The sequence below is a fragment of the Lytechinus pictus genome, chromosome 3, assembly GCF_037042905.1.
Source record: "Lytechinus pictus isolate F3 Inbred chromosome 3, Lp3.0, whole genome shotgun sequence".
Taxonomy (NCBI): domain Eukaryota; kingdom Metazoa; phylum Echinodermata; class Echinoidea; order Temnopleuroida; family Toxopneustidae; genus Lytechinus; species Lytechinus pictus.
In genome coordinates, this window is record NC_087247.1 from 79,790,549 (window position 1) to 79,817,498 (window position 26,950).

At 35.5% G+C, this 26,950-nt stretch overlaps 1 protein-coding gene across 1 annotated transcript; it reads left to right on the forward strand.

Moving 5' to 3' along the window:
• Positions 1–25,023, forward strand: LOC135153477 (ubiquitin carboxyl-terminal hydrolase 4-like). The gene is made up of 9 exons (XM_064096111.1): positions 1–50; positions 1,695–1,771; positions 6,089–6,310; positions 6,682–6,752; positions 7,049–7,167; positions 7,871–8,020; positions 8,820–8,923; positions 9,950–10,038; positions 18,964–25,023. The coding sequence occupies exons 1-9, from the start codon at positions 1–3 to the stop codon at positions 19,204–19,206; spliced, it is 1,125 nt and encodes a 374-aa protein (XP_063952181.1). The 3' UTR covers positions 19,207–25,023.
• The last annotated feature ends 1,927 nt before the right edge of the window (positions 25,024–26,950 follow it).

Genomic DNA, 26,950 nt, shown 5'->3' on the forward strand with positions numbered 1-26,950 from the left:
ATGCAGGCGCAGCCTTACTTCACGCCACTGCTCACAGGAACTGAGAAAAGGTACAAGGTGTTCCAGCAAACTTTACTCATGGAATGATATGACTAGGGAACAGTCTTGGGGAACCTATCTTCTGCAGGCATGGCAGGAGGCTAAATAGTGCACTCCTGCTGTCCAAGTCAATGAATAGTTTCATTCTAAACTGAGCAGTTAATGACGACCATCTGACCATCTTAGACATGACTTCACCTCGAACTAAAAATGGAGTGATTATAAGAAATAAATCATTCTTACTGAAATTCCCTTACATGATCTCCCACACATAAAAAGTTTTAGGAGCAGTGGACGTGAACGACGTAGCAGTCCTCTGATCGTTCGAGTGAACGTCGTCGTCTGCCCTCGTTCACTACAGATAGGATGACTTTAGATTTCACTCGACTTGTACGAGTACGTACGTCCACATGAAACAGCGCGATAACCAGCGGGCCATGTTACGCTGCCCGACCCGGAAGATCTGGCGCACCATTGCCTGGCGACCCGGTCGGGTGATGCGAAGGTGCAACTTGTGCACATGTGTCCTTTCACTTGCTTTGATTCCTTTTTACGCGAGTTAGGATATATATCGATGTATATTTTGGAGATCAGAAAGCGATTTCAAATATGATAAACATAATGCATCGTACAACTTACATTAATTTTGTGAAAAGTCACTGAAAACTGTGTTTTAAAAGGGAAAGGTTGATCTTCATGCTGGGCTTGAACGGTTAAAATGACGTCACTCACGTGCACGTCGTCTATGATTTAGGAGAACCGCAAAATGGATGTGGCGAGGTTCTTGATTTTGATAGTGGACGTGTGTGAGGACCTGAGGCATATGGCAGGCCAAAAAATGACGTCATCCACTATGTGGACATACATTTCTAAAAGTGCTCAGTAACCTCTTCAGGACAGCGTGTACGCTTTTTGGGAGAGTACTTCTTCAAGGTTCAATGGTCACGGGAAGTATTTTTTTTGATATGGCGTTTAGTGTTTAGCGGCAATCTTGAACACGTTAGATTTGATCTAAAGATGATCTAATATTGCAAAATTATCAACAGAAATAGAATCAATATACCAAATAACTCAGGGAAAGGGGTATTATTCATGATTCTGGGACAAAGGGTTCAGAAGTTATTTTTTCAAAAAGGCATCTTCTGGCGGCCATCTTGGATTTGACCTGAATATGACATTATATTGCAAAATGGATAGTAAAAATGGATTCTACACACCCAAAAACCCCTAAACAGAGGTATTACTCGTCATTCTAAGGCAAGAGGATCAAAAGTCAATTTTTCAAAATGGCATCTAGTTGCATGGCGGCCATCTTGGATTTTACCTGAAGATGACCTTTTATTACAAAAATGATACAGAAATCGATTCTACACACCTCTAAACCCCGGAAAAGAGTAATTACTCATCATTTTGGGTCAAGGGGTTCAAAACTTAGGTTTTCAAGTTGGCATGTGGCGGCCATGTTGGATTTATGCAAATTAGCAAAATTGCCCAAAGTTGCCGTTTGGGCAACCAAGCTGAATTTGTTCTAGGACCCCATGGGAACACGAATCAAGAAAAAAACTTCATCGGAAAGGACATTTCTAGGTTGGTGTATTGAGCCTATGGGACTGTCAAATCGACTAATGACTATATATTCTTGTTTGGTTTTTCAGTCGGTATGTGAGGAAACCAGACACAGACGAGTGGTATAAAGAAGATGAAGAAGGAAATGAGGTAGTGGAAAATGGAGGTAATGTATCACAATATTTTGATAAACATCATGATCATCATCTTTTAGTTATGGTTATAAGATACTGGAATTTTATATCATCCCGTTCATCAAATGTTTACAAGAAAAAGCAAAAATTTTATATTGATGCCTGAATGCACTATGCAACAGTCACTTTGAATTGCACCATCTCAGCATCTAAAGTACCTCATGACAACCTTGCATAACCTTGAACCTTGAACCTTGAAGGAATAATCCCTTAAGCAGCTCTTCCAAGCTAAACTGGGATGGGATGTGCTGTGACAGAAGGTGATGGTGCAGACAATTTTGTTGGAATTCTATTTACAATAAAATTGGTGAAGTGCAAGTAAAAATCATGCTCCTAGTGCTTACAGCATCCTGGAACCTACAGGAGGCTTTAACCCTCTGATGACAGGAAGGGCAGCCCCCCGGAAGACAGCAACTGATGGGGCAGTAACTGCTTTAGCTGGTAGATGGTTCCAGATACGAATGGTACGGGGATAATATGAAAATTTGTATGCATCAATCGTTGCTTGTGGTACAGAGAGTTTTAGCATATGATCTCTTCTACTGATGTATGGAGCCTGGGTTATGAAGTGTGGAAGCTGGATATTCACAAACTGGTGGTATATCTGATAGAGCATGGTGCTTTGTGCAAGGATACGACGTGTGTGCAGCTGGTCCCATCCCAAATTTGAGACAAGTCCTGAGGCTGATGTAGATTTTCTATAGTCGCGGGTCACAAAGCGAGCAGCTGTTTTCTGTACCCTTTCCAGGCTTGCAGCCGTAGTAGAGGTGTGGGGATTCCAGGCTTCAGCACCATACTCAAGCTGCGGTCGAACCAAGGCCATATACGCATTTGATTTGGCCTTTTCAGAACAAGGTGAGAGAGTTCTTCTCAGCAACCCAAGGGTTTTGCTGGCCTTGTTCGCAATAAGTTGACAGTGCGTATTCCATCGGAGGTCTTTGGAGATGGTGACTCCGAGGTATTTGTATTGGTCGACCTTTGCTATTACCTCATTGGAAAGCCTGTAGTTGTGTTGTATGGGAGCTCGCTTCCTAGTAATGGTAAGGGAAGCACACTTCTTGACATTAAAAGCCATAAGCCACTTTGCTGACCAATCTGATAGGGTTTGAAGATCTTGCTGCAGGATGGAGACATCATGTGCTGTGTTGATATCTCGGTATATCACACTGTCGTCTGCAAAGAGGCGCATCTTGGACTGGATATTTGCAGTGATGTCGTTGATGTAAAGCAAGAAAAGGGCAGGGCCGATCACTGATCCTTGAGGCACCCCAGATGTCACTGGCATCCAAGATGACCGTGATCCCTGAACAACAACTGCTTGTTGTCGGTTGGTGAGTAGTGACATGATCCAGTTTTGAGTGTCTCCTTTGATGCCATAGTATGCTAGCTTTGTTTGCAGATGGCAGTGAGGTACTCGGTCAAAGGCTTTCTTGAAATCAAGAAATATGATATCCGTCTGGCCTCTGCGTTGTAGGGTGTGTGCCCAGTCATGAGTGGCTGAGATGAGTTGGGTAGTTGTAGACAACTTCTGCCTAAACCCATGTTGTTCATCTACTAGGATGTTGTTTGCAGCTACATGCTTTGAGATGTGACTAAGTACTAAGTGTTCCATTAACTTACTGCAGATGCAAGTCAGGGAAATCGGCCTGTAATTTCCTGGGTCGCATTTATCACCCGACTTGTGAATGGGGGTCACCAAGGCAGACTTCCATTCTGTTGGAACAGTACCTGTATTGTAGCTCTGTTGGAACAGGAACCCAAGAGCCGGCGAGATTTCAATGGCTACAAGTTTAAGTAGCTTAGGAGGAATCTCATCCGGTCCACAGGCTTTGGACGGGTTGAGACCTGACAGTTGTTTAGCCACACCAGTGCGATGAACATGCAAATGTCCAATGTCAGGATAGTGCATAGAACCTTCCACAGATGTGTGACAAGCCTGTTGGTTTGTGAAGACAGAGTGAAAGTAAGCATTTAGGCACTCCGCTTTGTCTTTGCTAGTCATGTGGATACCCCTGTCAGATTTCAGAGATGGAATGCTGATGTTTTCAGACCTGCAGCATTTGACGTAGGACCAGAACATCTTAGGATTTTCTTGTAGGCTGTCTCCTATGATGTTGTTCACATAGTTGTGGTGTGCCTGGTGAACAAGCTTAGCAACCATATTTCGGTGCTGTCTGTAGGCCTTCCATCTTAACGTACTAGGGCCCCTACGGGCTTTCTTGAAGAGCCTGTCCCGTTTCCTCATTTTCCTTTTCAGGTCAGTGGTTATCCATGGAAGGTGTCTTCGGGACTTGCTGAACTTGGATGGTATCAGATCTTCCATGCATTTCTTGAGGAAGACAGCTATCTTCTTCCAGTTCCCATCAACAGATTCAAGCTCTGGATTTGAAAGGAGGAAATCTGAAGAGAACTTTGCAACAGCATCTTTGATGTCTTCCTCATCTGCTCTGTGGAATTGGTAAATCTTCCTGGAAGGGGTGCGGCCTGTCTTAGGGTTACCCGAGAAGACAAAAGATACAACATTGTGGTCAGATATGCCTGGAAGTACTTGTACATCTGTAATAAGGCTTGGGTTAGATGTCAGGAGAAGATCCAGGGTGTTACCCGATGCAGGGCGGGTTACATCCATAACAAGTTGTACCAGTGAAAATTCCAAAAGGGTGTCGAGCAGGAGCTGGTGGATGCTTGCACGGCTCATACTGCTCAATATGCAGGATTCCCAATCAATATCCGGAAGGTTGAAGTCTCCTCCAATGATGATATTAGGATGACTTCTCCTGTGTTTGGAAACCACCTTAGATATAGAGAGTTGGAGTTCCTCAAGATCCCACCTTCCATTTGTTGGAGGACGATAGAAACTTGCGATGAAAAGAGGCTTTGCATTTGTGAACTGCAAATTACACCAAATGATTTCACTTTGAGAGTCAAATTCAGGGCAGCTGGATAATATGAGAGACTCATGGACTGCTATGAAAACACCACCCCCATGTTCATTTCGATCCTTTCTAAATACTGTGTAGTTACATGGGAATACACTATATGTAGAAGTTGCTTCATCAAGCTTGGATTCGCAGCCAAGAATTACATCTGGTTTGTGATGATTGATTGTGGCTTGGAACTGAGTGTACTTGGCAGGGCTTTTGAGGCCGTTGCAGTTGATTATCATACCCTTCAGGATCTTTCTGTGGTTTTTAGAGGGTGAAAAGTTAAGCCGAGGTGGAAGCCTCGGCGCATGACCTGAGGTTGGAGTAGATGTCTGCAGATGGTATGAAGCATCACTAGTACTCAATAACTCAAAACGATTACTTGTGAAGAGATCGGATTTGCTGATCGTAGCTGTTAATTCTACATTAACACTTTCACATTTAGCACAGACCCAAGAGAAACTGTTAAACCTAGAAAGGACTTCATATGACTGCTCAGTGATGCCAATGCATGCAATATGACACCACATATTGCAGTTGTCACAGAGGAGGGCATGGTCATTGTCCGTGACATTTCTGTTACAAAACTCACAAGGGAATGTGTCTGCAGGTCCTGGATACTTATCCTGCATACTTATCATAGATGTAATTTTTTGATATATTGTATGATATTTACTCAGTACAGTGGTGATTTATTAAATTTTTACCTCAATAATGTCCAAGAAATTATAGGTGTTAGTATGCATCCAGACATTCCTGTTTTTCCATATATATATATATAAACAAAATTTACAATATATTTCTGATCATTTGTATATGAATCTAGACCATCCTAATATAAATAGGCCTGTGGCAGAAGACACAGTGGCCCGTATTCTGAAGTCAGGTTTAACTTAGACCATGGTCTAACAATGTGCTAAAATTATGGGAAGCCAAAAGTGTCAAAATTTTTATTAAGTTGTATGTTTCTTATATTTACTGTGCTCTTTCCTGATTCTTCAATGGTGAAGACAATCCTCTATTTATACTTCCTAAACAATTATGAATGATTTAAGAGCCAAATGAGCTGAAATATGATATATCTACTGTTAGTGATTTATGTAACAATTGGTTATCCATACTTAAACCACAACTTTAAACCTGAGTTTAAGTTAAACCCGACTTCAGAATACGGGCCATTGTTTTCTGAGTCCAGCACCACTTTGAAATCAAATGACCCCCCCCCCCCAACAAAAAATAATAAATAAATAAATGAATGAATGGATAGATAGATAAATTGAATTGAAATGATATGAAATAATCCCTTGTTAGATCTATTTGACTTGACTTCTCAGACATTCTCTTCTCATTTTGTTTGTTGGTCAGAAACAGAGATGGACTCTGATTCTGATTTGAAGGATCATTGTAGCTCAGGAGATGAAACCAACCAGAATCATAAAGATGATCATCCTCCATCCAAGGAGAAAAAATCTAAATCCAAGCCATTAGACCGCCGATCCCTTCTCTTCAGAATGACTCTAGTCAACTCCTATGGCAGTGCAGAGTTAGCAAGGTTAAAAGATGATGGGGCACCACTCAGGTTCAACAGTAAGTCTTCTTCAAACACCCTTTGTTATGATAGTGTTAGTGTATAGTATGGAAGATGTTGATCATCTAGGTAGGTGAAATTGAGTAAACCTTTAACTGTTGTCACACAATATATCAAATGTCTGGCCTGGGCATTTTTGTAGCGATTGACCCACAAGCCTGTCAAAATAAATGTTGGTGGCCCATGTATTATAAAATGCACAAATTAAATGTATATTTGATTGTCTGATTTTTTTTATCTTGCTGTTTTATTTCTTAACAAAGAGATGTTTTTGGATTAAGTTTATTATAATTGAAATAATCATTTTCTATACTTTATTTAGAATCATCTTCTATGTTTGCATATCTGTATGATTTTTATTCCTACCTAGATCGTACATACATAGCACTAGATTGGAAGGACAAGGCAAAAAATAAGTTCTACATTGAAACAGAAGCAGAAGTAAGTTATCTTGCACCATTCTTTCCTCTCTTTTGTGTGATCAGAATTATTTATTGACATCCTTGCAAGAAGTTTTGATCTCCATTTATATAATTTCCATGTATACCATACAAGGTATGATGTTGTGTTCAATTTTGTGTGTGGCTAACACGAACATGGCTTGCTTGAAATGATCCTCACAAAAAAAAGTATAGAAAAAATATGGGTTAATGGACATAGGATTACAATCTTGAAATGTGTCGGGTTGGATTTACATTTTAGTTCTTTGTTTTATGATTTTGTTTTGCAACCTGCAGGATTCTGAGCCTCATGAAAGTATGAACCTACGAAGTGTGTCAAGAAAGCAACAAGTAGATCTTAGTGAGTGTCTTAATCTCTTCCTTACAGAAGAAACACTAGAGAAGGAAGATTCATGGTGAGTACATACTCATCAATTTCATTACTTTGACATAGCAATAGAAATCTTTAAGTTTTTGCTATGCTTGAATTTAAAGTTGAGGATAGAAGACCTTGCAACCTTTCATTGTCATTGAAATCATTATGCATTAAGGTATAAAAAGCAACAAACATATCAAGAATGGATTTATGAGTATTTCTGAGAGTGTATAAGTATGATTCAGATTAACATAACAATGGAGACAGATGAACTCTCTCAACACAAATGCGTTGTAACACATTTTTTTTCTTTAACCCTAAAAAAAAGGAAGTTGAAAGTTGTCAATATATTGAATGATAATTTTTTATAATGATTAATATGAAAGAATATTAAAGTGCTGCATATTACTGGTTTTAGGATGGTAACCTTGATTAGGAATTCCTTCCTCCTTGAACCCTTTTACTACTCCTGGGTGAAAAGTGGCAAACCTAGATAAGTGTCTTGCCAAAGGATACAAGTTGTATATTTGGATTTGAACCCTAGATGTCTTGGTACCAAAGTCTCAAGAATTATCCACTGATCCAACACCTATTCATTGTCTACCATCTATTGGTATCTTTTTTACTGAGAGGACTCAGGCAAGGGCTAATGGTTTACCTTATGTTACTCTAGTGTAAAAGATTCAAACTAGTGTGCTGATAATTGTGACAAAGATTTTATTCAATTGCTTATTATTTTACAGGTATTGTCCAGCTTGTAAAAAGCACCAGCAGGCTACCAAGAAGTTTGATCTCTGGAAATTACCCAAAGTGCTTATCATTCATCTCAAGCGATTCTCTTATAATCGATTCTTGAGAGACAAGCTCGATACATTAGTTACTTTCCCTACAGAGTAAGTTCTTTTTTACATCATGTCTTTTCAAGAGAAAGCTGGATACATTAGTTACTTTCCCTACAGAGTACTTTTTTATTGTCTCTTATCAATATGCCAATAAGATCCTCAGCATTGAAACATTATTGAACTTAATAATTTCATAACCAATTTTTCTCTTAGTTATCTAAAGCACCATTTAGTTACCATCAATTTTATATTTAAGAAATTAATTATATAGACCAGTTCGTAGTTACTTCTGGGACAATTTTGGTCAAATGACCTTTCATTTCTTTCATTAAGATAGGTAGATTTCAAAGCAAGATATTACGTATGCATGCCTTACATAGCGGGATGAAGAAATTGAATAGACCAGGTGACTAGAATAGCACATCAATGAACACTCTATGAAGTTATTTGTTGCATTTCTACTTTGAATGCATACTAGAGGATGTTGTACAATGTACTTGGCAAACTGTGAAATATACCAGTCATTCGTGAACGCATTTTTTTGTGGATGTGAATGAAAAACACATTTCAAAAGAATATAATGAATAATCAAGACATCGAATTTGGTGCTTATCTCATTAAATTTTAAACCACCATGACACTTTAGTACAAATGACCTTCCTCTGATCATGCGCAGAATCTTCTGATCATGCGCAGAGTGGAACTACGAACTGGCTTATTGCAATATATTTCTTGCAGTGAAGACAACTTTAAGTGATCTTTTCTTTCTGATTTATGAGAATATGATTGATGTGACTATGTTATAATAGCCTCTTTTTTTCTCTCTCTTTTCTTAACTTACTGTTTTTAGGAATCTTGACATGTCCCGTAGTGTAATATGTCCGAATGGTGGGCCATATCAGTATGATCTGGTAGCTGTGAGTAATCATTATGGAGGAATGGGAGGAGGACACTGTAAGTCTACAATACACCCTTGATTGAATAATTATCAACTTGTCATGTTTATACAGTGGTAGTAGAATGCTGAATGTTATAGATAATGATGCTGCATACTACAAACAAAGAAAATTATACCAAATCGAATCCATAGTGTAATAGGTATCAGAGAAAAGATTCACTGTGGACATTACTTTTTAGCTTCAACCCTAAAAGGACTCATCACGGACCCCACCTTGATGCTTCATGTGATTTTTCGTGAACACACAAATATGATGCTGCAAAATTTTATGACATTTTCCTTTGAAGTCTCACACAACTTTTGAGAAAAAATTTGCAACATATGGGTGTAGCATCGTGACTACACATGGTTTAGTATGAGACAATGTCGTGCAGAAAATGGCCCATTTTCATACTTCGTGTACAAAGTCAATGGCAGATGAAATTCATAAAAAGATAATAATTTTTCATTCTAATTGGTCTGCTTAAAAAATTTAGTATTAAATTTAGTTCTTAAATGGTCTTTAATAATTTCCATTGGAAAAAAATGAAACAAAGAAATACTAAGGAGAAATTGGGCTTTCACAATTTTTCTGTGCAAATAATATTACTAAGATTAGAACCGGAGAAAAAATAAACTTAAGGAAAATCGGGTGTTGAATAGGCAAATAATGTTTTTCATGGAAAAGTTAGCATATTTTTATCATAATAATTGAAAAATAACTATTTTATACTTTGTTTGTACTGGCTTGTAGTTCATATTGTAAAGAATATGTGTGCCAAATTTCATTGGACCATGCAAACGGCTGGCAAGATCGAAGAAATGGGGGGGGGGGGGTTCATCTCAAATAACAGGAAAATTACAACTTTGGTCTTTAAATTATTCAAATTCATACAAAATGGATGACAAAGGATACCTAATGAGGTACAAATTACTGAAATTTAAGGTTTGTTCGTATTAACTTCAAATAACCAAATATACAACACTAGTGTATATAACATATTAAGTGATATATATACTTGTGTATCGTTTTGATTTCACAGACACTGCATATGCTCAAAATGCATGTACACAAAACTGGAACTACTTTGATGATAGCTCAGTGTCTGATGCTAACAAGGAACAAGTTGTTGTAAGTATTGTTCATGAATGTGTCCATACCACATGCGGCTACTTTGATATTAACCCTTTGAGTGCGACGGGCTTCCACAGAAGCCCAGCGAGTCGTTCACTTAGCTACGACGGGCTTCTCCAGAAGCCGAGATTTGTTTGGTTTAATTCGATAAAGTTTTTCAGCTTTTTCGTAATTGTTATGTACTAAAACCTCTGCCACTATTTCCTTTATAAACCTATTTCGATAACAGAATGAAAAAAAATACACAGCTACGTGGAAAAAATCGCGAAAATAGGAAATCATTTCAACTTTACCCGATTTTTTCTTTGGAGTCAGATGGGGACGATAAATTCTGTGACGAACACTTACGCGCGCGCACAAGGCCTGATCACATGATTTGTTCTGATCACATGATTTGATCCATATCGTTCTGATAGATACGCTAACATTTTACTGCAAGATCGTCATGTAATAAGCTACACGTTTATTCACCATTTTCGTCTTATTATTTGTTTCATCAAGGAGATATCACTCTAGAATGATATATCCTTGGTTTCATCGATTGTATTTTCAGAAAAAACAACAAGCTTGTACAAAAGTAATGTCTTAGTACTTTGAACTGATCTCGGTGCACTTGAACTTTTTCCCTCCCCTCTTATTATTTTTGTCTACTATTCTGAAAAAAGGAGAAAAGAAAGCAGTTTAGCACACCATTCATCTTACGCTCTTTTCAAAAGGGAAATATTCATGTAGTTCATGATATCAGCACTACCCGAACAAAAGAATGTCTGGGCGGCCACTCAAACAAATTCCTTCCGAAAAGAGCAGGATACAGATGGTCAACGCCCCGAACAAAAGGAAGATTAGTTTTTATCGGCAGGATGACCTATTGAATGCTTTTCGTACTTAGCAATACAAAAAGCTTTTATGAATACCTTTTTTCGACCAACATACCGTATCTAAAAAAACTTTGTCTCATTTACCGACAACACAGGTGCTTATGAAATTCGTCAGTGATTCATATTGCATAAAAGCGCTTCCCCTGGGTAATGATGCATATAAGGATAGAAGAAGAATCTTTTAGAGAAATCATAGAAAAAAATGTTCAGATGTCATGGAGAATGAGAGAGAATGAGAGACAGCGATAAAAGGGGAAATAGACAAGTGCGCTTTTGCTAAAATTCCATGAATATCTTCTTAAACGAATAACAACATGACTTTATTTTTTGGTTAGATTACTTTTAAAACATCCCACAACATTTGTTCGGTCCTCAGACCCTTGTTAAACTGATGACTTTTTATTATTATTCCTGTTTGACCTAGCCTCCCCCCCCCCACAGATGAAAATGTTCTGACCTACACTCTAATATTGCTTGTTTGTCTCCTCTCTCCAATTTTCTGTTTTTAATTGCGAGTAACGCGGTAGAAAAGTTTAGAATAAAGACTGTCCTGGCCACTTTTTTCCCCGTTACGACCCCCCAAAAAAATCGCATGGTTAGCATCCAAACCAAAATATTTGGAAAAAGATTTATGTTATACAGGGACAGCAACGTTTTTTTATGGTGCAGGGGTTGAGCTGTGGGACGGGGGTGAATCGGCTAAAAAATCACAATTTTTTAATTCATGTCAATTTACAGAATAAATTTATAATAGGTTAGGTTTTAGAACCACTTCATCTTATTCTCCTTTTCTCTCCCAGATGAAAACTTTTGAATTGAAAAGTTGACGGAAACATAATCAATTCAAATGATAAAAACAATAATGAACTAAAAGTTTCGTCGCCCGAAATGGAGGAAATAGAATGATATAGGATGAGAAACAAAAATGAATTCTAACTATTATGAATTTTTTAATGATTTATTTATTACTTTGTTTTCGGTTGTGAAATCAAGGAGACAAATTAAAAATAGAACAAAACGAAAGAACAAATAAAAAACACTTTTTATTGCGGATGCTATAATTTATTCAAGAAAAATACTTTCTCTTACTTTCAGTAATTTCTAGCATTGCTCTTTTTGAGGGAAAAGTAAGATAAAGGAAGAAACGTAGAAAGTGACAAGGAGAGAGTTGGGAGGTATGATTTCAGACTTACAATTTTAGTAATTTTTACTTGTTTAACTCTTTGAAATAATTTCAGGATATTACAAATTGAATACTGGTGCGCAAACTTCAGTAACAAAACTATTTTATTATAATAATAGCTGCATGGAAAATCGAATTAAATGAGACATATAATTTATGAAAAAATCTATAAAAATGACTTTTAGTGAAGGATGGAGGCCTCTGTCTTGCCATAACCCTAAGCCCCAAGAAAAAAAAAATAGTTTAGTCGTGCAATTTTATATGATGATGATCATCATCATATTGTCTTTTGCGAAAGATATCTACCTGCGTTATCAATATAGAAAATGGAAGATGATATAGAATTTATTGTGAAATGACAGTTACAATAGTAGTTTTAAAAGGTTTTTCGGGACATTATTTGAGAAACTGGGGGAAAATCCCATAAATTTTCAACATGATGGCCACGATGCAATAGGACGAGAGGCCCACAAATGCAACCATTTCCGATCAATACAAGTTGGCAAAATCGAGGCATACTCTTAGAACGGTTTCCGATGAAGAGAGAGAGAGAGAGAGAGGGTGGGGGGGGGGAGAAGTTAGATGTAATGTAAAATGACAGGTACTGAGAATAAAAAATCAGAGCGAAAGGATAGAGGGGGATGTGGGCGGGTATATACCTCGTAATCCTAATCGGGGAGAAGGAAGACGATACAGATATAATTTAAATGAGAACTCAGATAAAAAAGGTGTAGAAGGGAGGGGATATAGAAAGACGATAGATATAAGAAAGGGAATGAAAGCGGTAGATAATACATTCAGTTACAAGTTAGAAACCAGAGAAAGGGAAAAGGAGGAAATCCCTTGGTACCGTTTTATAAATACATGTATTTTTTATATTGACAAATGCGCAATAACTTAATAAAATTTACATCCGCCAGTCAAATAGAAGGATTTCAGTAGCTTTCAAAGTGTTATTGAAAATTTGTAAACAAATTTTTTATAAAACGGACCCCTGGTGCACTTTTGAACCCCCCCGCTTTCTCTCATTCTCTCATCTTATTGCTCTTATATTTTGTCTTCTATTTCAAAGGAAATAAACAGAAAATAAAGCAATTTAGAACACCCTTTATCCTCTGCTCTTTTGAAAATGAAAAAGTCAATGCAGTTCTTGATCTCGGCACTCCCCAAACAAAAGAAAGTCATGGCGGACGCTCAAACAAATTCCTTATAAAAAGAGCAGGGGACAAATAGCCAACGACAGTGCTTTTTTCATAAAAAATATAATTCCCCCTGGGTGATGATACGCATAGGGATGGAAGAAGATGCAAGTGAGATTCAGAAAAAGAATAGAAAATGCAAATCGAGATACATCTATAGGAGAATGATAAAACGACAGAAAGGATGAGAGGGAAAAAAGAGGAAATATACCCCAAAAAAGGTACAATGTAAACCATAATGTGCGCTTTTGCTATTGCATAAATATTTGCATATAAAGAATTAAAGATTACTAGTCCCCCACCTCAATTTGTAATTCACGTCATTTTATGGAATTAATTTGTCATGTTAGGTTTTGGAAGCTCTTCATCTCATTCCCTCTTTCTCTCCCAGGTGAATTTGTTTGCACTGAAAATTTGACAAAACCATAATCAGTTCAAATGCTAAAACTAACAATGAACTAAAGGTTTGCTCACCGGAAATTGAGGGAATAGAATGAGAATTTACCTTGAGGCATCCACCTAAATAAAACACGTTTGTTTGGTGTGTCCCGACAAACCCCTCTCAATCTTACACCTACCCCCCCCCCCCCTAAAAAATGTTAATAATTTTCCTACTTTTTCTTCAGTTACTTTCTTTTTTTGTCTTTTGTTTTTTTCTGGCGAATAGCGTAGTAGAAAAGGATCCATATAAAGAAAAAAAAGGTAGGTTGACCTTATATTTTTCTTTACGGCAAACATACTTTTGTTGGGCTTACCCTGGTGAGCATCAACACTAAAATATTTGAAAAAGATGTATAAATAACTAGGGGCTGCTGAGCGTTTTTGATAATGGAGGGGTTGAGCTGAATGTGGGAGGGAGTGCTCCGGCCCCCAAAAATCACAAATTTATGGACTTCGCGTTTTTGTATACGTTTGCTGAATGGGGGAGGGGGGGTGGACTGACGCCTCCTACCGACTTCAACGCCTCTGTACTATTTAATTAAACGATTAAAAGATAGAGACAAAACGGGATACAAATCTTTCATGATTTATTTATTACTTTTGTTTTCGGTTGTGAAAAACCCCAGAACGGTTAAAAAATGAATAAAATAAAACACTTATGATTTAGATGCTATAATTGCAATAGATAGAAATAATTTACTTTCCCTCATTGTGACGAACAGTAATCGTTAGCATGGTTATTTTGGAGGGAAAAGGGAAGTAGGTAAATGAAACGTAGAACGAGACGAGGAGAGCGTTGGGAGATGTGATTTCAGATCTACTATTTGAGTCACATTTACCCCCTTCCCTCTTTGAAATTGCAACAGGAAAACAAATCGAAAACTGGTATGCAATCTTCAGGAACAAAATTATTTTTTATTACAAACTATAATTTATGAAAAGAAGATACCAAAGGCGATTTTTTTTTTGAAACATTGAGGACACCATCTTGAATCCCAGAAGCCAAAAATCACAAATTAGTTTCAGACTTTTGTTGCGCAGCATCATCGTACTCGCAAGGGAATATTCACCCTTTTTATTCATTCTGGAAAATAAAGGTAGTTGGTATGCTGTGATTTCACCAAAAACGGATTATCGTCGTAATTATACACTTTGCAAATGATCTCTATACAAGGAGGTAAAGAGAGCATTGAGTAGCGTGACAATAGGCAATGAAAAAAGCACTAGAGCAGACAACAAAGCGGTATCGATCGAACCCGACCTGTCCGCGTGTGCTGATTGCCCTTAAGCATTTTTATACACAGTGCCTATTGACTTGGGAAAAAGTGAAGATTTGACAAAATAACACAACCTTTTCCTCGTAAATCTCTTAACTATTCTGTTGATTTGAGAAGCGAAACCTTTATTTCTAGAAAGAAAAATGTCCGATCTTTCATCTTTACATTTAGTAAAAATCCTGAAAATACATCAGTTTGGCGCGATTAGCAATTGATTTGGAAAACACCGCCACAGATCCAAATACCACCAATGTACCAAAACAGCTCCGCAGCAGGGAGAGTTATCCGGTTTCGTGGGCCCGCTTGCAAAGGGTTAATACCTGAATATAAATTCACTTGAATGCCTGAGTTGCATTATCTAGAATTGAGATTATTGAGACAGTTCAGTTTGTCAAAAGTCTGGTTTTATCCCCTTCGTACTTGCAAACACCCGTTTTCTTATCACTTTGCAGTATTCAGTGCATCCTCAATCCAACCCTCCTACTATCAAAGGTCCAACTTGTCAACTGTTTCTGTGATATGTTATAAAATTGAACCCAGTAAAATTCTCCCCCAGAAATTATTAAGTGCTTAATAAAAGTGAAATATAAAGTGACCAGAAACACCATTTTGATTTCATTCCATACAATAACATTCTATATCAATCTCTGCAGGAGATTTAGTGAATGATAGTTTTTCAGTCACAGATATCTTTCTGCATGAATTTGATTTGAGTTTTCTTACTGGGTGTTTTTCATTTATATGAACAATACTAAATAAAAAGCTACAAGGAGCTTCAGGGTTGGCATGTTTTAAACGGCCATTTTGGGGATGCATGCATGGGTCTGAATTTATGATAACCCTGAATTGCTCAAAAATGTGATTTCATGTATGAATCTAAAGTGAATTCTTGCCAAAATTTGTATCTGTATCATTATTTTACTTTTTGTTAATGATTGGAAAATTATTGCCAATAGTTTCCTTTAAAAACAAATAAAAACCAAAAAGTAAAACTGTACTAAAAAGATTTTTAAAAAACATTTAAAAAGAATTTATACTTTTTTTTTCTAATATGCAATTGATCAGAATTCCTCAATTAAAAAAAAGCAGTTCAAGGGCTTTATTTAAAGATAAAAACCAAATTCGCATTTCAAGCACTATAATTGATATAATTGATTAGAATGATTATATAATATTGACTGGACTTGAGGGAAACATCAAATATATTGCCCACAATAGAATCATATTGGACCATATCTTCAGATGAGGGCAATTTATTTGATGTTCCCTGAAAGTGAAGGAAGACTAGCCAGTCAATATTTTTATTGTTATCCAAATCAGACATCTAGAGCAAAATCATGAAATTTTAGATGTTTTACCCTTTAAGAATGTGATTCTATTTGTTCATGTTAAGAAGACTGTGCCTCTAAGCTTTACCATTGTGACGTAATTGAAATGTTGGAGTAAAAAGCGTTGTGTCATCTTGATTTACATTACGAGTCTTACAACGTATATTGTTGCTGCGTGGATCAATAAGACGCGTATCTCTTTTTACGCGTCTTCAGATGCCCAGATGTGAGACCAGGGAAAAGTAAAAGGTATATTTTGTGCCGTCTCTGAACGCAAAGTCAGTCCTCACAGAAAGGCCGAGGAAATGTCAATAATATACCTATCCCTTCCTATTATTGATGAAATCTAGGGCAATACAATTTTGTAAGTTTCCTGCCAAGATGTCTGATAAGGATAATAATATAAAGTATATTGATTAAATGAAATTAAGGTTTGAAACCCCATATATTAAGTTTCTACCATATCCCCCCCTAGATTGACAAGACTCAGAATACTCGGGACTACATGTGCATGTATGAGGAATAAACTTATGAAATTTTTAGTCATCTTACTTACTCCAAAAATGTATTTATAACATTAAGAGCTTGAATCATTCTGTATAGAAAATTGCACATTTCATTAGAAAAAATGTTTTTATTTTTTATTAAAAAACATGTTTTATTACAACCCTGAGGAGCTTGAAACTTGAAAGGGGTTATTCCCAGTTGTAGAATACGATTGCGAGGTACATATACATAAAATAACATACAAAGAAAGCACATATAAACTTATAATGTAAAACTTAAACTTTGATGTTTTAATTTCAACAGATTATTAATGGATAATTCAGTATTATATTTATGTTATGTATGTGCAATTCTATAAAATCATGATTTTAGTACATCCGACCCCATTTTTCTTGAATTGCTCTAGCCATGGGTATTTGAGAGCATTGCACCTTTTCATATGAAATAGAAAGTGGAAGCATATCAATTCAGGAAGGTGCCTCCAAGCCTTGAAATAAGCCGGCGCTGAGCGCAAATTCGCGGTCATAAAGCCATCAATTGCGCCCTTAAAGCCCCAAAATCATCGACCGGGCGCAAATATTTTCCAGGTAATTGTGCCCGCCGTGAGTGAGCAGTAAAGCCATATCATACATGTAATTTAAATATCTGAAAAGCCAAAATCAAGTAACTTTCAATTTACGATAAGCACAGTTTCAAATTGCCAAGTGCGTCTTTTTTTCTGTACCATAAAAAGTGAGCTAAGTCCGTCTTTTTTTTCTGTAATACATGTGCGCGCGTGCTTCCGGTAGCGGTTTTTCCATCCTTCACCATGTGCAATTTCTAATGCACACATTTCCAGTTGGGATATCACAATTTTGCGATATAGTAATTCGAATTGCACAGGAGATAAATCCCTGTTCACAGCACATACGATGTGCGAGTCTCTTATCCTCACAGTCGCCGACTTTGCTTGTCAAAACGGAGCCTTAATAATCCAAAATCACTTAGCTTATAGTTGTGAATTATAGCTTTTTAATTTCTTTCTTGGAGAGGGGTAAATATCAGACAATAAATCATCAAACAAGGCGCGATCTAAAAAAAAAAATAGGAGGACGCCATGCACTTGAGTGTGGTGTTAGCTAGCCAGTTTGAGTTCATGTTCTCTGCCAGAGCTCTGGGTGAGAATTCTATCAGTAATGGCCTAAGTGATGGTGATTTTCCGTTTCAGATAGAGTTAGATTTCATGTTAATTTTTGAAAACTGTCAAAAAACTTTATGATTTCTTCATTGTGATGAATATTTACGGTATTAATGAATACATTTTCACCGAATTTAGACTCTCTCAGAATGAAAGGCATTTTCTGTGGAGATCTGCGTTTTCAAATAACTTGTGAAAAACTTAAGGTACATGAACCTACAATACATGCACATAGCCTGTGGCTATGTGCTGGAATTTGAATAGACTGAGTTAGATATTGATTTCATTTCTTTATTTCTTTAACATAATTTATATGCAATCCAAGTGCACCTCACAGTCACAATCACACACAAACACTCACCCGTGATTCTAACCATGTAAAAAAAAAAAATCTAAATTTATTATTATTTGATCTGAATTCTCTCTTTCTCCATCTCTCTCTTTTTATATTTTTATTTTATTCATTTATTTAGATTTTTTTTTGGAGGGGGGGTTCATTGTTCGTGGTTCATTAAAGATGAAAAATAAATAAGCCCATGTGTGTGTGGTTGTAAAGGGGATGTGGAGTGAGGGTGTCAAAACACACTTAAACATTTAAATCTGATTTCTTAAATGTTTGAATAAGCCTAATACTTAGCATGCTATTCATGTACTAATTAAAAAATTACAGGAGCTGCGCTTACTATAAACAAATTTGCGGTGTGGTTCACCGTTATTTTTTTAATTGCCCCCGGTTCCTGTAAAAAGCCCGTGAGCTGGTCTGCAGCTGCTTATTTCAAGGCTTGGGTGCCTCATGCAGGGGGTCAGAAATTCATATTTGATGTAAATACCTGAATGTTACTAGTAAACATGTGAGTATCCATTCATGAACAGTGGATACAAGGTTATGACCTTATCTTACCTTGATATATCTATTTCTTGTATTTACGCAGTCAAAAGCTGCCTATGTGCTGTTCTACCTTCGTAAAGATAGAGTGGAGGAATACAACCAGTCATTATCACAGTTTATAGCCAGCAGAGGAGAGGAGACAACTCAAAATGGAGATGCAGAGGAAGAGGAACAGCATATCGCCACGGAAACCTGCGACCGAAAACTACGGAGTCACACGGGAGCTAGAAGTAAACGACACAGTAATGGACTTTCAGACAGTGAAGAGGAGATGGAAACAAATTGATGTAGACTGAAACATAGACTATATCTTTAGTGGGACAGACCATGTACGATTTGTCATGAATGCATTGCTGTTTGCCTGTTCTATTTCTATTGGATACCTGCAACGAATGGAAAGACTATTCATGTACTACTGACCCAACACCGTCCATTTGCATGCATGTAGGATAGATTGAATAGGAAGGCTTATCTGGGTCTAGCCTCTCTTTCTCAGTTGTGAAGTCAATCTGACCTTGCAGAGTAAAGGTGGATATTGGCTCTTAACACCCATTCGCTCAAATAGTTCTTGTTATTGAATTCTGATGAGTGAGCTAATAATGACCAACCAGTAGCATTATCTGACTGTCAAGCACTATTTCATAAAATATCAAGTCTGGATCAATTTCATCTATTTAATTTTATTCTCAATATTCATTGACTTGAAACTGCTGACACATATTGCAATAGATAGAGGATATTGTCTTTTCCAAATCTTCTCTTTTTCATATCTAGTGTTAGAAAATGAAGGATATATGAACCATAACGCGGCTGGGCTCTTTTGGTAGGTTATACAGCCGAGGGTGACTCCCCCCTCCAGATCTTAGTTGCTAACTTTGCAGTCATGACAAAAATCAGCAAATGTTTCGCTCATGGCATAATCTGTGATATTGCATAGTTAATTTTTGGAAAAATTCTGTGATATCATTGATTAGGCTAATTTATGCATAAAATCACAATTCTGCTCTAACTCAAAATATCTTCAGTAACATATCAATTATAAGTGACTTGAAATTAATTAATTTTAATCATTAGAAGAAGTAATGAATTTATAAATGCATTGGATTTGGTCTGCCGTACTCTACTAAATGTTGTGTAACTTTGGAACAACGTTTTGGTCTCAAAATTTGAGCAATATTGAAGAAAAGAAGTTAGGAAATGTTGAAGCAACATATTAACTTATTGGGCAAGCCGTTTAGCCCTCCCCTGAGTTAGGGTTCTGCAATCTTTTTTTTCTAATCTTATTTGATATGCCCTCAGCTATGGGGGTGGGGGGCTATAGGTGGTATCATTACCATTATATTGATGTTGGAAATGACACTTATTTACAACATCTTCTGGCTTAATGGAAGTAAATGAACCCTTGATATTCTAGTTTCCTGTTGTCGTGCTATCTACTGCAGATTGTATTCTTTGGACAAAGCTCTTTCTATTACCATAGTAAAAAAACCAAACCAGTTTTCATGAAAGAACTGCACAATTGTGATCAGGAGGTGAATGGTATTCCCATTGATGAGATTTTTCTTGGGTCTCTTTTATTCTTTTTAATTAAACTTTCATTCATAGCATATTATTGTGTTATTTTCTTACCGGTGTTGTTGACTCTACTCCTGTAGCTAATATCCCACAGAACTGGTTAGTAAGATAGGTGGATTATTGAAAGGCAGACACTCCTAGTGAAGAAAGATGATAAACTGAGAAAGTTAAAATGAGATATAATGATATTCTGCTTTCATCTCGGTGCTTTACAAACAATAAATATGAGGGAGGTAGGAGTATAAGATAATGAGACTGCAGCCACATATATGAGGAAGAGATGCCAAAATAGGGTTGAAAGTGCAGCAGGGCTAATAAAACTCTTTATAAGTATCTGTTTAATACATTGCAACTATATGAAGTGGTTAAAATGACATTACAACAAAATGATACAAAAAGTACTTTTTTCTTCCAAATTCCAGTTGCCGACAAGGAATCCCCACTATTTGATATTTTCGAAGATGAAAAATACACAATTTCTATATCAAATATGCTTTCAGCCAATGAGATCGAAGGATTTCAGTAGCTTTAGACTGTTACTGCAAATGTGTCATAACAAGTTTGTGAAATGGGACCCCAGATATAATTTTAGCACAATCTTTACACAAGTTGTCTTTTTAAGTATTCATTCTCCATTAATATTTCACTTTGTATGATCACATATATGGTTTTGTAAGGATGTCAAAGAGGTCTAAAGCAGTGAGTAATAAGCATTGCATGTTTTTTTTAATCACATCCTAAGTAAATTTTGTTTCATGCATGAAGTCTGTTGCAATTCAATTTGTTTTTCACTTTTGTGGTGTTTGCACAAATGTGTGATTTTAAGACAGGCCAAGCAACATATTGCCGAGATTGAATTTTATTAGTCTGCTTAAAATATTGTTTTTGTACTAAGACTCAAAGGTTTTTTTTATAGTGCCTCTCCTCATGTTTGATATTTTAAATGTTTTTACACCGTCTTTTCTTATTCAAAGTATCTTTCCAGTCCCTGTGCATATCTTTATCCAATCATAAAACAAACTCTAAGATGAAATTCATTACATATATTTATATTTATTCTTCATATTTATTCTCCTCATAAAGATATAAATTTAAGATTAATAGGAAATAAAACTATAGATACTTGACCAGTAATATAGCGAGAATCATGATTGCAGAGGTTGTAAGTTTTTTAAAGTTTCATGTATATTGTCCTACATTAATCAAATATAAATTCATCATCAATTCTATTTATTTTGATTTTCATTCCTCAATTAGTTTTAGTGAAGTACCAGTCTACCAGATATTTTTTTGTAAACATGCTAGCAACACCATCAAAACTATAAAATCATTTTCATTATAGATTATGATTTTATGTTTAAAATTGTTTTATGATTTTGTATTGCAGTTGAGTTAAATCATTTATTATAAGTGCAGGGTACTCTCTTTACACTATGCAATCATGCATTGTCCAACTATGAACACTGTATGTCACAGATTAATGCTATGATGTAATTTAAGATGTAATAGAAATAAATCATCCCAATTAACGTGTGCTAATGGGAAAAGGAATTAGATTAAAAAAATTAGAAAAATGATAAGTATAATTATAGTTAATCTATATAAGCATTCACATCTTTGCCGATTTTTATAATCATGCTAATGTTAGTTCACATTATTTGATGATGGAAGATGGTACTGCCTGGTAGGACATTGATAAAACCACTCTAAAGATGAAACACTTATCAAAGATATCTAGAGGAATGGCTCATTGAATGTTCAAGTGAATTCTGGGTAGAAATAGAACGATTGTAGTTTTGAAAATTTATACAAATTTGCATGACTTAAGTGTTTTGCAAGCTTCTTTTTATTATTTTGCTCTTTTCAACAAAAGATCATAAATTCTTGTTTCCATCAGTAGTGTAGTTACCTTTAATCACAACTTTGCTAAATTTTCAAAATGTTCAATGTATTGAGATGAGACTTTGAATCCTAGACTCAAAGTTGCATGAATGTCTGAGTCATGAAGATTGATATTCATTTGCTCTGAATTCAAACATCTAAATAAATCATAGATGATATTTAAAACGTACAATGAGATATATTCAGCAATATTATCAATGAGGTACAATTATTGAACACTAGGCAGGATAATGAGTTTGAGCCAAAGTTTGGATAAGTGTGTGAGGCCTGTGATGGGAAAAAAATCAAAGACTTCCGGCTGTGATACGTTGGGGAACATATTTTGATGAAATTTTGAATTCTGTTTTATCATTTCTTCAGCTATTTTTTGTTGGTACATAACTGATATTAAGAATGATTCATAACTTATATTTATTCTGATTTTTGCCAACATTTCACTTAGTAGATGATTATTTTAGGATTGCATTTGATGCTTAGTTGATGAAAATATCAATTCATGACATATTAAAATATGTATTCATGTATTTTCAATTTTCAAGTTTTACCACATTAAGAAAAAGAAAAAAATTCAAACTCTTTCAGAGAAATTGTGCATTTGGATACCTTAATAGCATCAACTCTAACCTTTTTCTTTCTCTTTTTATTGTTCTAAAGCATCAGAGTGCTGTATGCCATGTCCTATCACTGTAAAGTATAATGCATATGTGATATCATTGGCAATGTTTATAATGTGTCATCAGTTAAGTGCAATTATTACCTCAAAGATATGATTGTATAACCTGGGAAACTGGCTTTTCCCACTTGTGTAAATTGATTTAAATTGATATTAGAACTTTTTATTTTTCTTTGATTTAATAGGTCTAATGAATCGGATAAAGTTCAAGCATACTGCTATTTATTGTTCAGAGATTAATGTCAGATATCCATTTACATCATGAGAGACAAAAGGTGTCTAAGAAGTAACACACATTCTTCTCATCTACAGTATCCATTGCGTATGATTGGGATTAGTCAAATTTGATCTGTTGGCATTTAGCAGGAGATTCTATTTAAAGGCCTTAGATCGACATTTAGTCTACTTGCATGAAGTACAGCAAATTGATATTCATAATTCAAAAGTTCTTCTATCTTCAATGTGATATATCGCATCAATTCCCCCTTTCCATTCATGATAAATTAACAATATTGTCCCAAAACACATACTGCATGAACAAGGAAATATTTTGATTAACTGTTCCTTTAAACCTATCAGAACTTGAATCCAATGAGTTATATATAGTAACATCATTGATATTTGCCAATTGGTTTTGTTTTCTCTCAGTATAGTTGCCAAGCATGCATACATCTCAACAGCAGTCTAGCATAATATTGGATATAGCTATAAGAATTAATTCATGTTATGTTGTGGAATATTCCTTTTCCCAAAGTAGCAATATTAAAATTTGAAAATGATAAAACATGTCAGTGGGTGGAAGACTATGATTTTTCACTCACTGAGTCATGAGGTATATGTATGTATTCTTTTATGATAATACATGAGTTCATCTGTGTTGGTTTCAAGACATTATATAAAACAGCTGATTAAGCTACAGAAAGCTTTTCTTAGTTTATCTTTTGTTGATTTTCTTGAAACATTCTTCTGCAGGAAGTACCTGTCATTTTTCTTATTCTGACAAAACTCAAAAAAATTAAACAAAGTATAAATTTTGTCATGTATATTTTGTCTTGGTGACTTTGTGTGGTTTAAATTCCCAAACATGCATTTTTGAATAAAACCAGACATTAAAAATTCCTAAAAACTATTGAGAAAATGATACCCAAATGGATTATTTGTACAATTAAAATCCAGAAGGATGTTTAGTTCATAAAAATTTGACAACTAGAAAATTGCTTTCTGGACCAGCATTATTAACAAGTGAAGATTGCTACAGAATGATACCATCAAAGTTTGAATTGCAAGGCCATTATCATTATTACGATTTACATACAAATTTAGTGAAGCAAAATCTTGCAATATCATTATCTTGCTATTGTATTTCGCAATTTTGGATAACATGGGAAATTTGCAAGAGCTTAATTACCACAATGGGGAAATTGTAATATCTTGATTACTATAAATAGCCTTTATAGTTTTGTAAGAACAGGCTTATAATTGTGAAACCCCTGAGATGTTGAGTATGTGTATGGTATTTCCTGCCCAACGTAGTATATCAAATGAAAAGTGATATTAGATAGCACAAAGCCAAAGCATTTAGTTGTATATTTAGGACAAGAATAATGGTTATACAAAATGATATTTGAGTTTTGCATATAGTTTCTTTTTTTTAATCTGTTTAGTGAGGGCTTATATAATTGTAGAGCAATGGATTACAGAAATACTGCAATATTACTTTTTATCTTTTTTTTTTTTTGTTAGAAGATGGTGCTTTTGAATTTGTTGTATTGCATTCATTACAAAACAATCCTGAAAAAAAAAAATCAAATCAGCAAGTTATATTACTCTTTGAATTCCACATAGCTCTGCTTTTTGTATATAGGGACACCTACTGCATGCATAAAACAGATTAACAATGAATACCATTAATATACACTTGTCAAAATCAGGACTGTATTTTAATACTAAATATCAGAGTTCTTGTGTATTTATTTGTATATTATTGGTGCTCAAATGTAGTAATTCTGACAAAGCAATTTTATTTTTCATAAATCAGAAAATTGTGCAAGATGTGTGTTAGCGTATCCTTTTTGCATCACATATAAGCCTTACCATAGAAATATCAGCCATTGATATTAAGTTGTGACGTTCACTCTTCAAACTGTATCGTGTTGTCTGAATTTATTAGCTTGACATCAAGTTTTAAAATGGGGGGGGGGGGGGGCCTTCCATTGACGAGTGGATACCTTGCATGACCCAAGTAAAACAGATCTTTTTTTCAAGATGGGCACGTTATGTATGTAACGTAATAAGGGTGTCAAAAACACTAAAATAATGAAAAAAGGGTATATATTTCGCTAGGAAAACTATGTATTTACGGTCCAATTTGCGAGGGTATAAAAAAGATGTATATTTTGCCCTAACACTACATGTTTAGGGTCCGATTTGAGCGAGGTGTGTTGGGTGTTACTAAACCCAATGAAAGTAAAGGTAAAGCCGACGTCCGTGATCACGTCCGACTCCGTGACATAACAATTAAGATATCATTGTACTTGTTTAGGGGGTCAATTCAGGTAATACTTGTCAAGGATACCATTTTGTTTCCAATACTTATTAAGGGTAGGATTTCACATGCCAATTCTTGTTTAAAGGGTGCATTTTCAGAACATGAAAAATACTTGTTTAAGGTGCTTTTCGAGACCCCATGTTCACGCATGGTATCCACGCCTCAATGGAAGTGCCCCCCCCCCCCCCCCCCCCCCCCCCCCCGGTTTTGAATTCAGCTTTGTGTAAAGCAGGTTGATTATTTCATTGAAAGAATCCGGGAAATTTTTTAATCTTTTATATTAGTTACCAGGATGAATTTAATAAAGTTTTCATGTTCTTTTCGTGATTTATTTAAATGAAAAACCTTATATAGTCAAAGACTTGGTTTTGTTATTGCCTAATATTAACATGAGATTATTTTGTGAAAAGAGCATACCTCATGTTCAGAACAGTGCACTCTTTGTTGTTTTAGAATGTCATCTTTCTTTCTCCTTTTTATTCATTTTTTAAATGCTCCCATGGAGTTAACCTGTTTAATTCAATTTTAAGCAACTTTAGGTTATTTTGCCCAAACAATTTTAATCTGCATTATCATTCAATAAAATAATTACTTACTAGTATGTCACAATTTGTCTGTGATGTCTTCATGTACCCATACCTTAGTACAGCTTTAAATTCATTTAGTGTTCGTGTGTAGACATAGGGTGATTATTTAACTTCTGTATGAAAATGGGGACATCATATTGTTATGCCTATTGTTTGTTGAAGATATTATTATTTGATACACACAGAGGGTTCATGCTAATCATTCAATTCATCCATATTTTTTGTTAAGATTAACACAACAAAATGCCTGCAAGGTCATTGCAAAATCACTATGTCATCTGCATGAATTTTGTGTAAAATTCTTTGTAAAAGGGGAGTTATTGCACTGATATTGCACAATATCCATAGTCCAAATAGTTGATCTCCCCTAGCCTACCCCTTATGCCTGTACTAGAAATGTCACAAATACCTGTCAACTATGTAAACAGATACATGATAGTGTATGCAATGCTCCCTTAATATTGTAAGAAAAAAAAATATATGTGACTTGAGTGTTATTTATTCTGCGACATGGAAAATATGTCCCTATTTAACTTATCCTTTTTTCATTGCTGATTATTTTACATCTAAAACTCCTGTCAAATTATCATTTAAAAAATGGATTATAAGTGATGTGAATTATTTTTTTTTATTGTAAGAACTATTAAATGGTAACATGTTCATATACATTTGTAAATTAAAAGGTGAATGTTAGATCTGTTCTATAATAAAATATTAAAAATCAATTGAGTTACCTTGTTCAATT

What these genes read in the sequence shown, in the direction of transcription:
- LOC135153477 (XM_064096111.1), top strand. Translation starts at nt 1, where the DNA reads ATGCAGGCGCAGCCTTACTTCACGCCACTGCTCACAGGAACTGAGAAA. An exon ending in CTCACAGGAACTGAGAAAAG is followed by an intron (nt 51 to 1,694) that starts GTACAAGGTGTT and finishes TTGGTTTTTCAG; the next exon opens with TCGGTATGTGAGGAAACCAG. An exon ending in CTAACAAGGAACAAGTTGTT is followed by an intron (nt 10,039 to 18,963) that starts GTAAGTATTGTT and finishes GTATTTACGCAG; the next exon opens with TCAAAAGCTGCCTATGTGCT.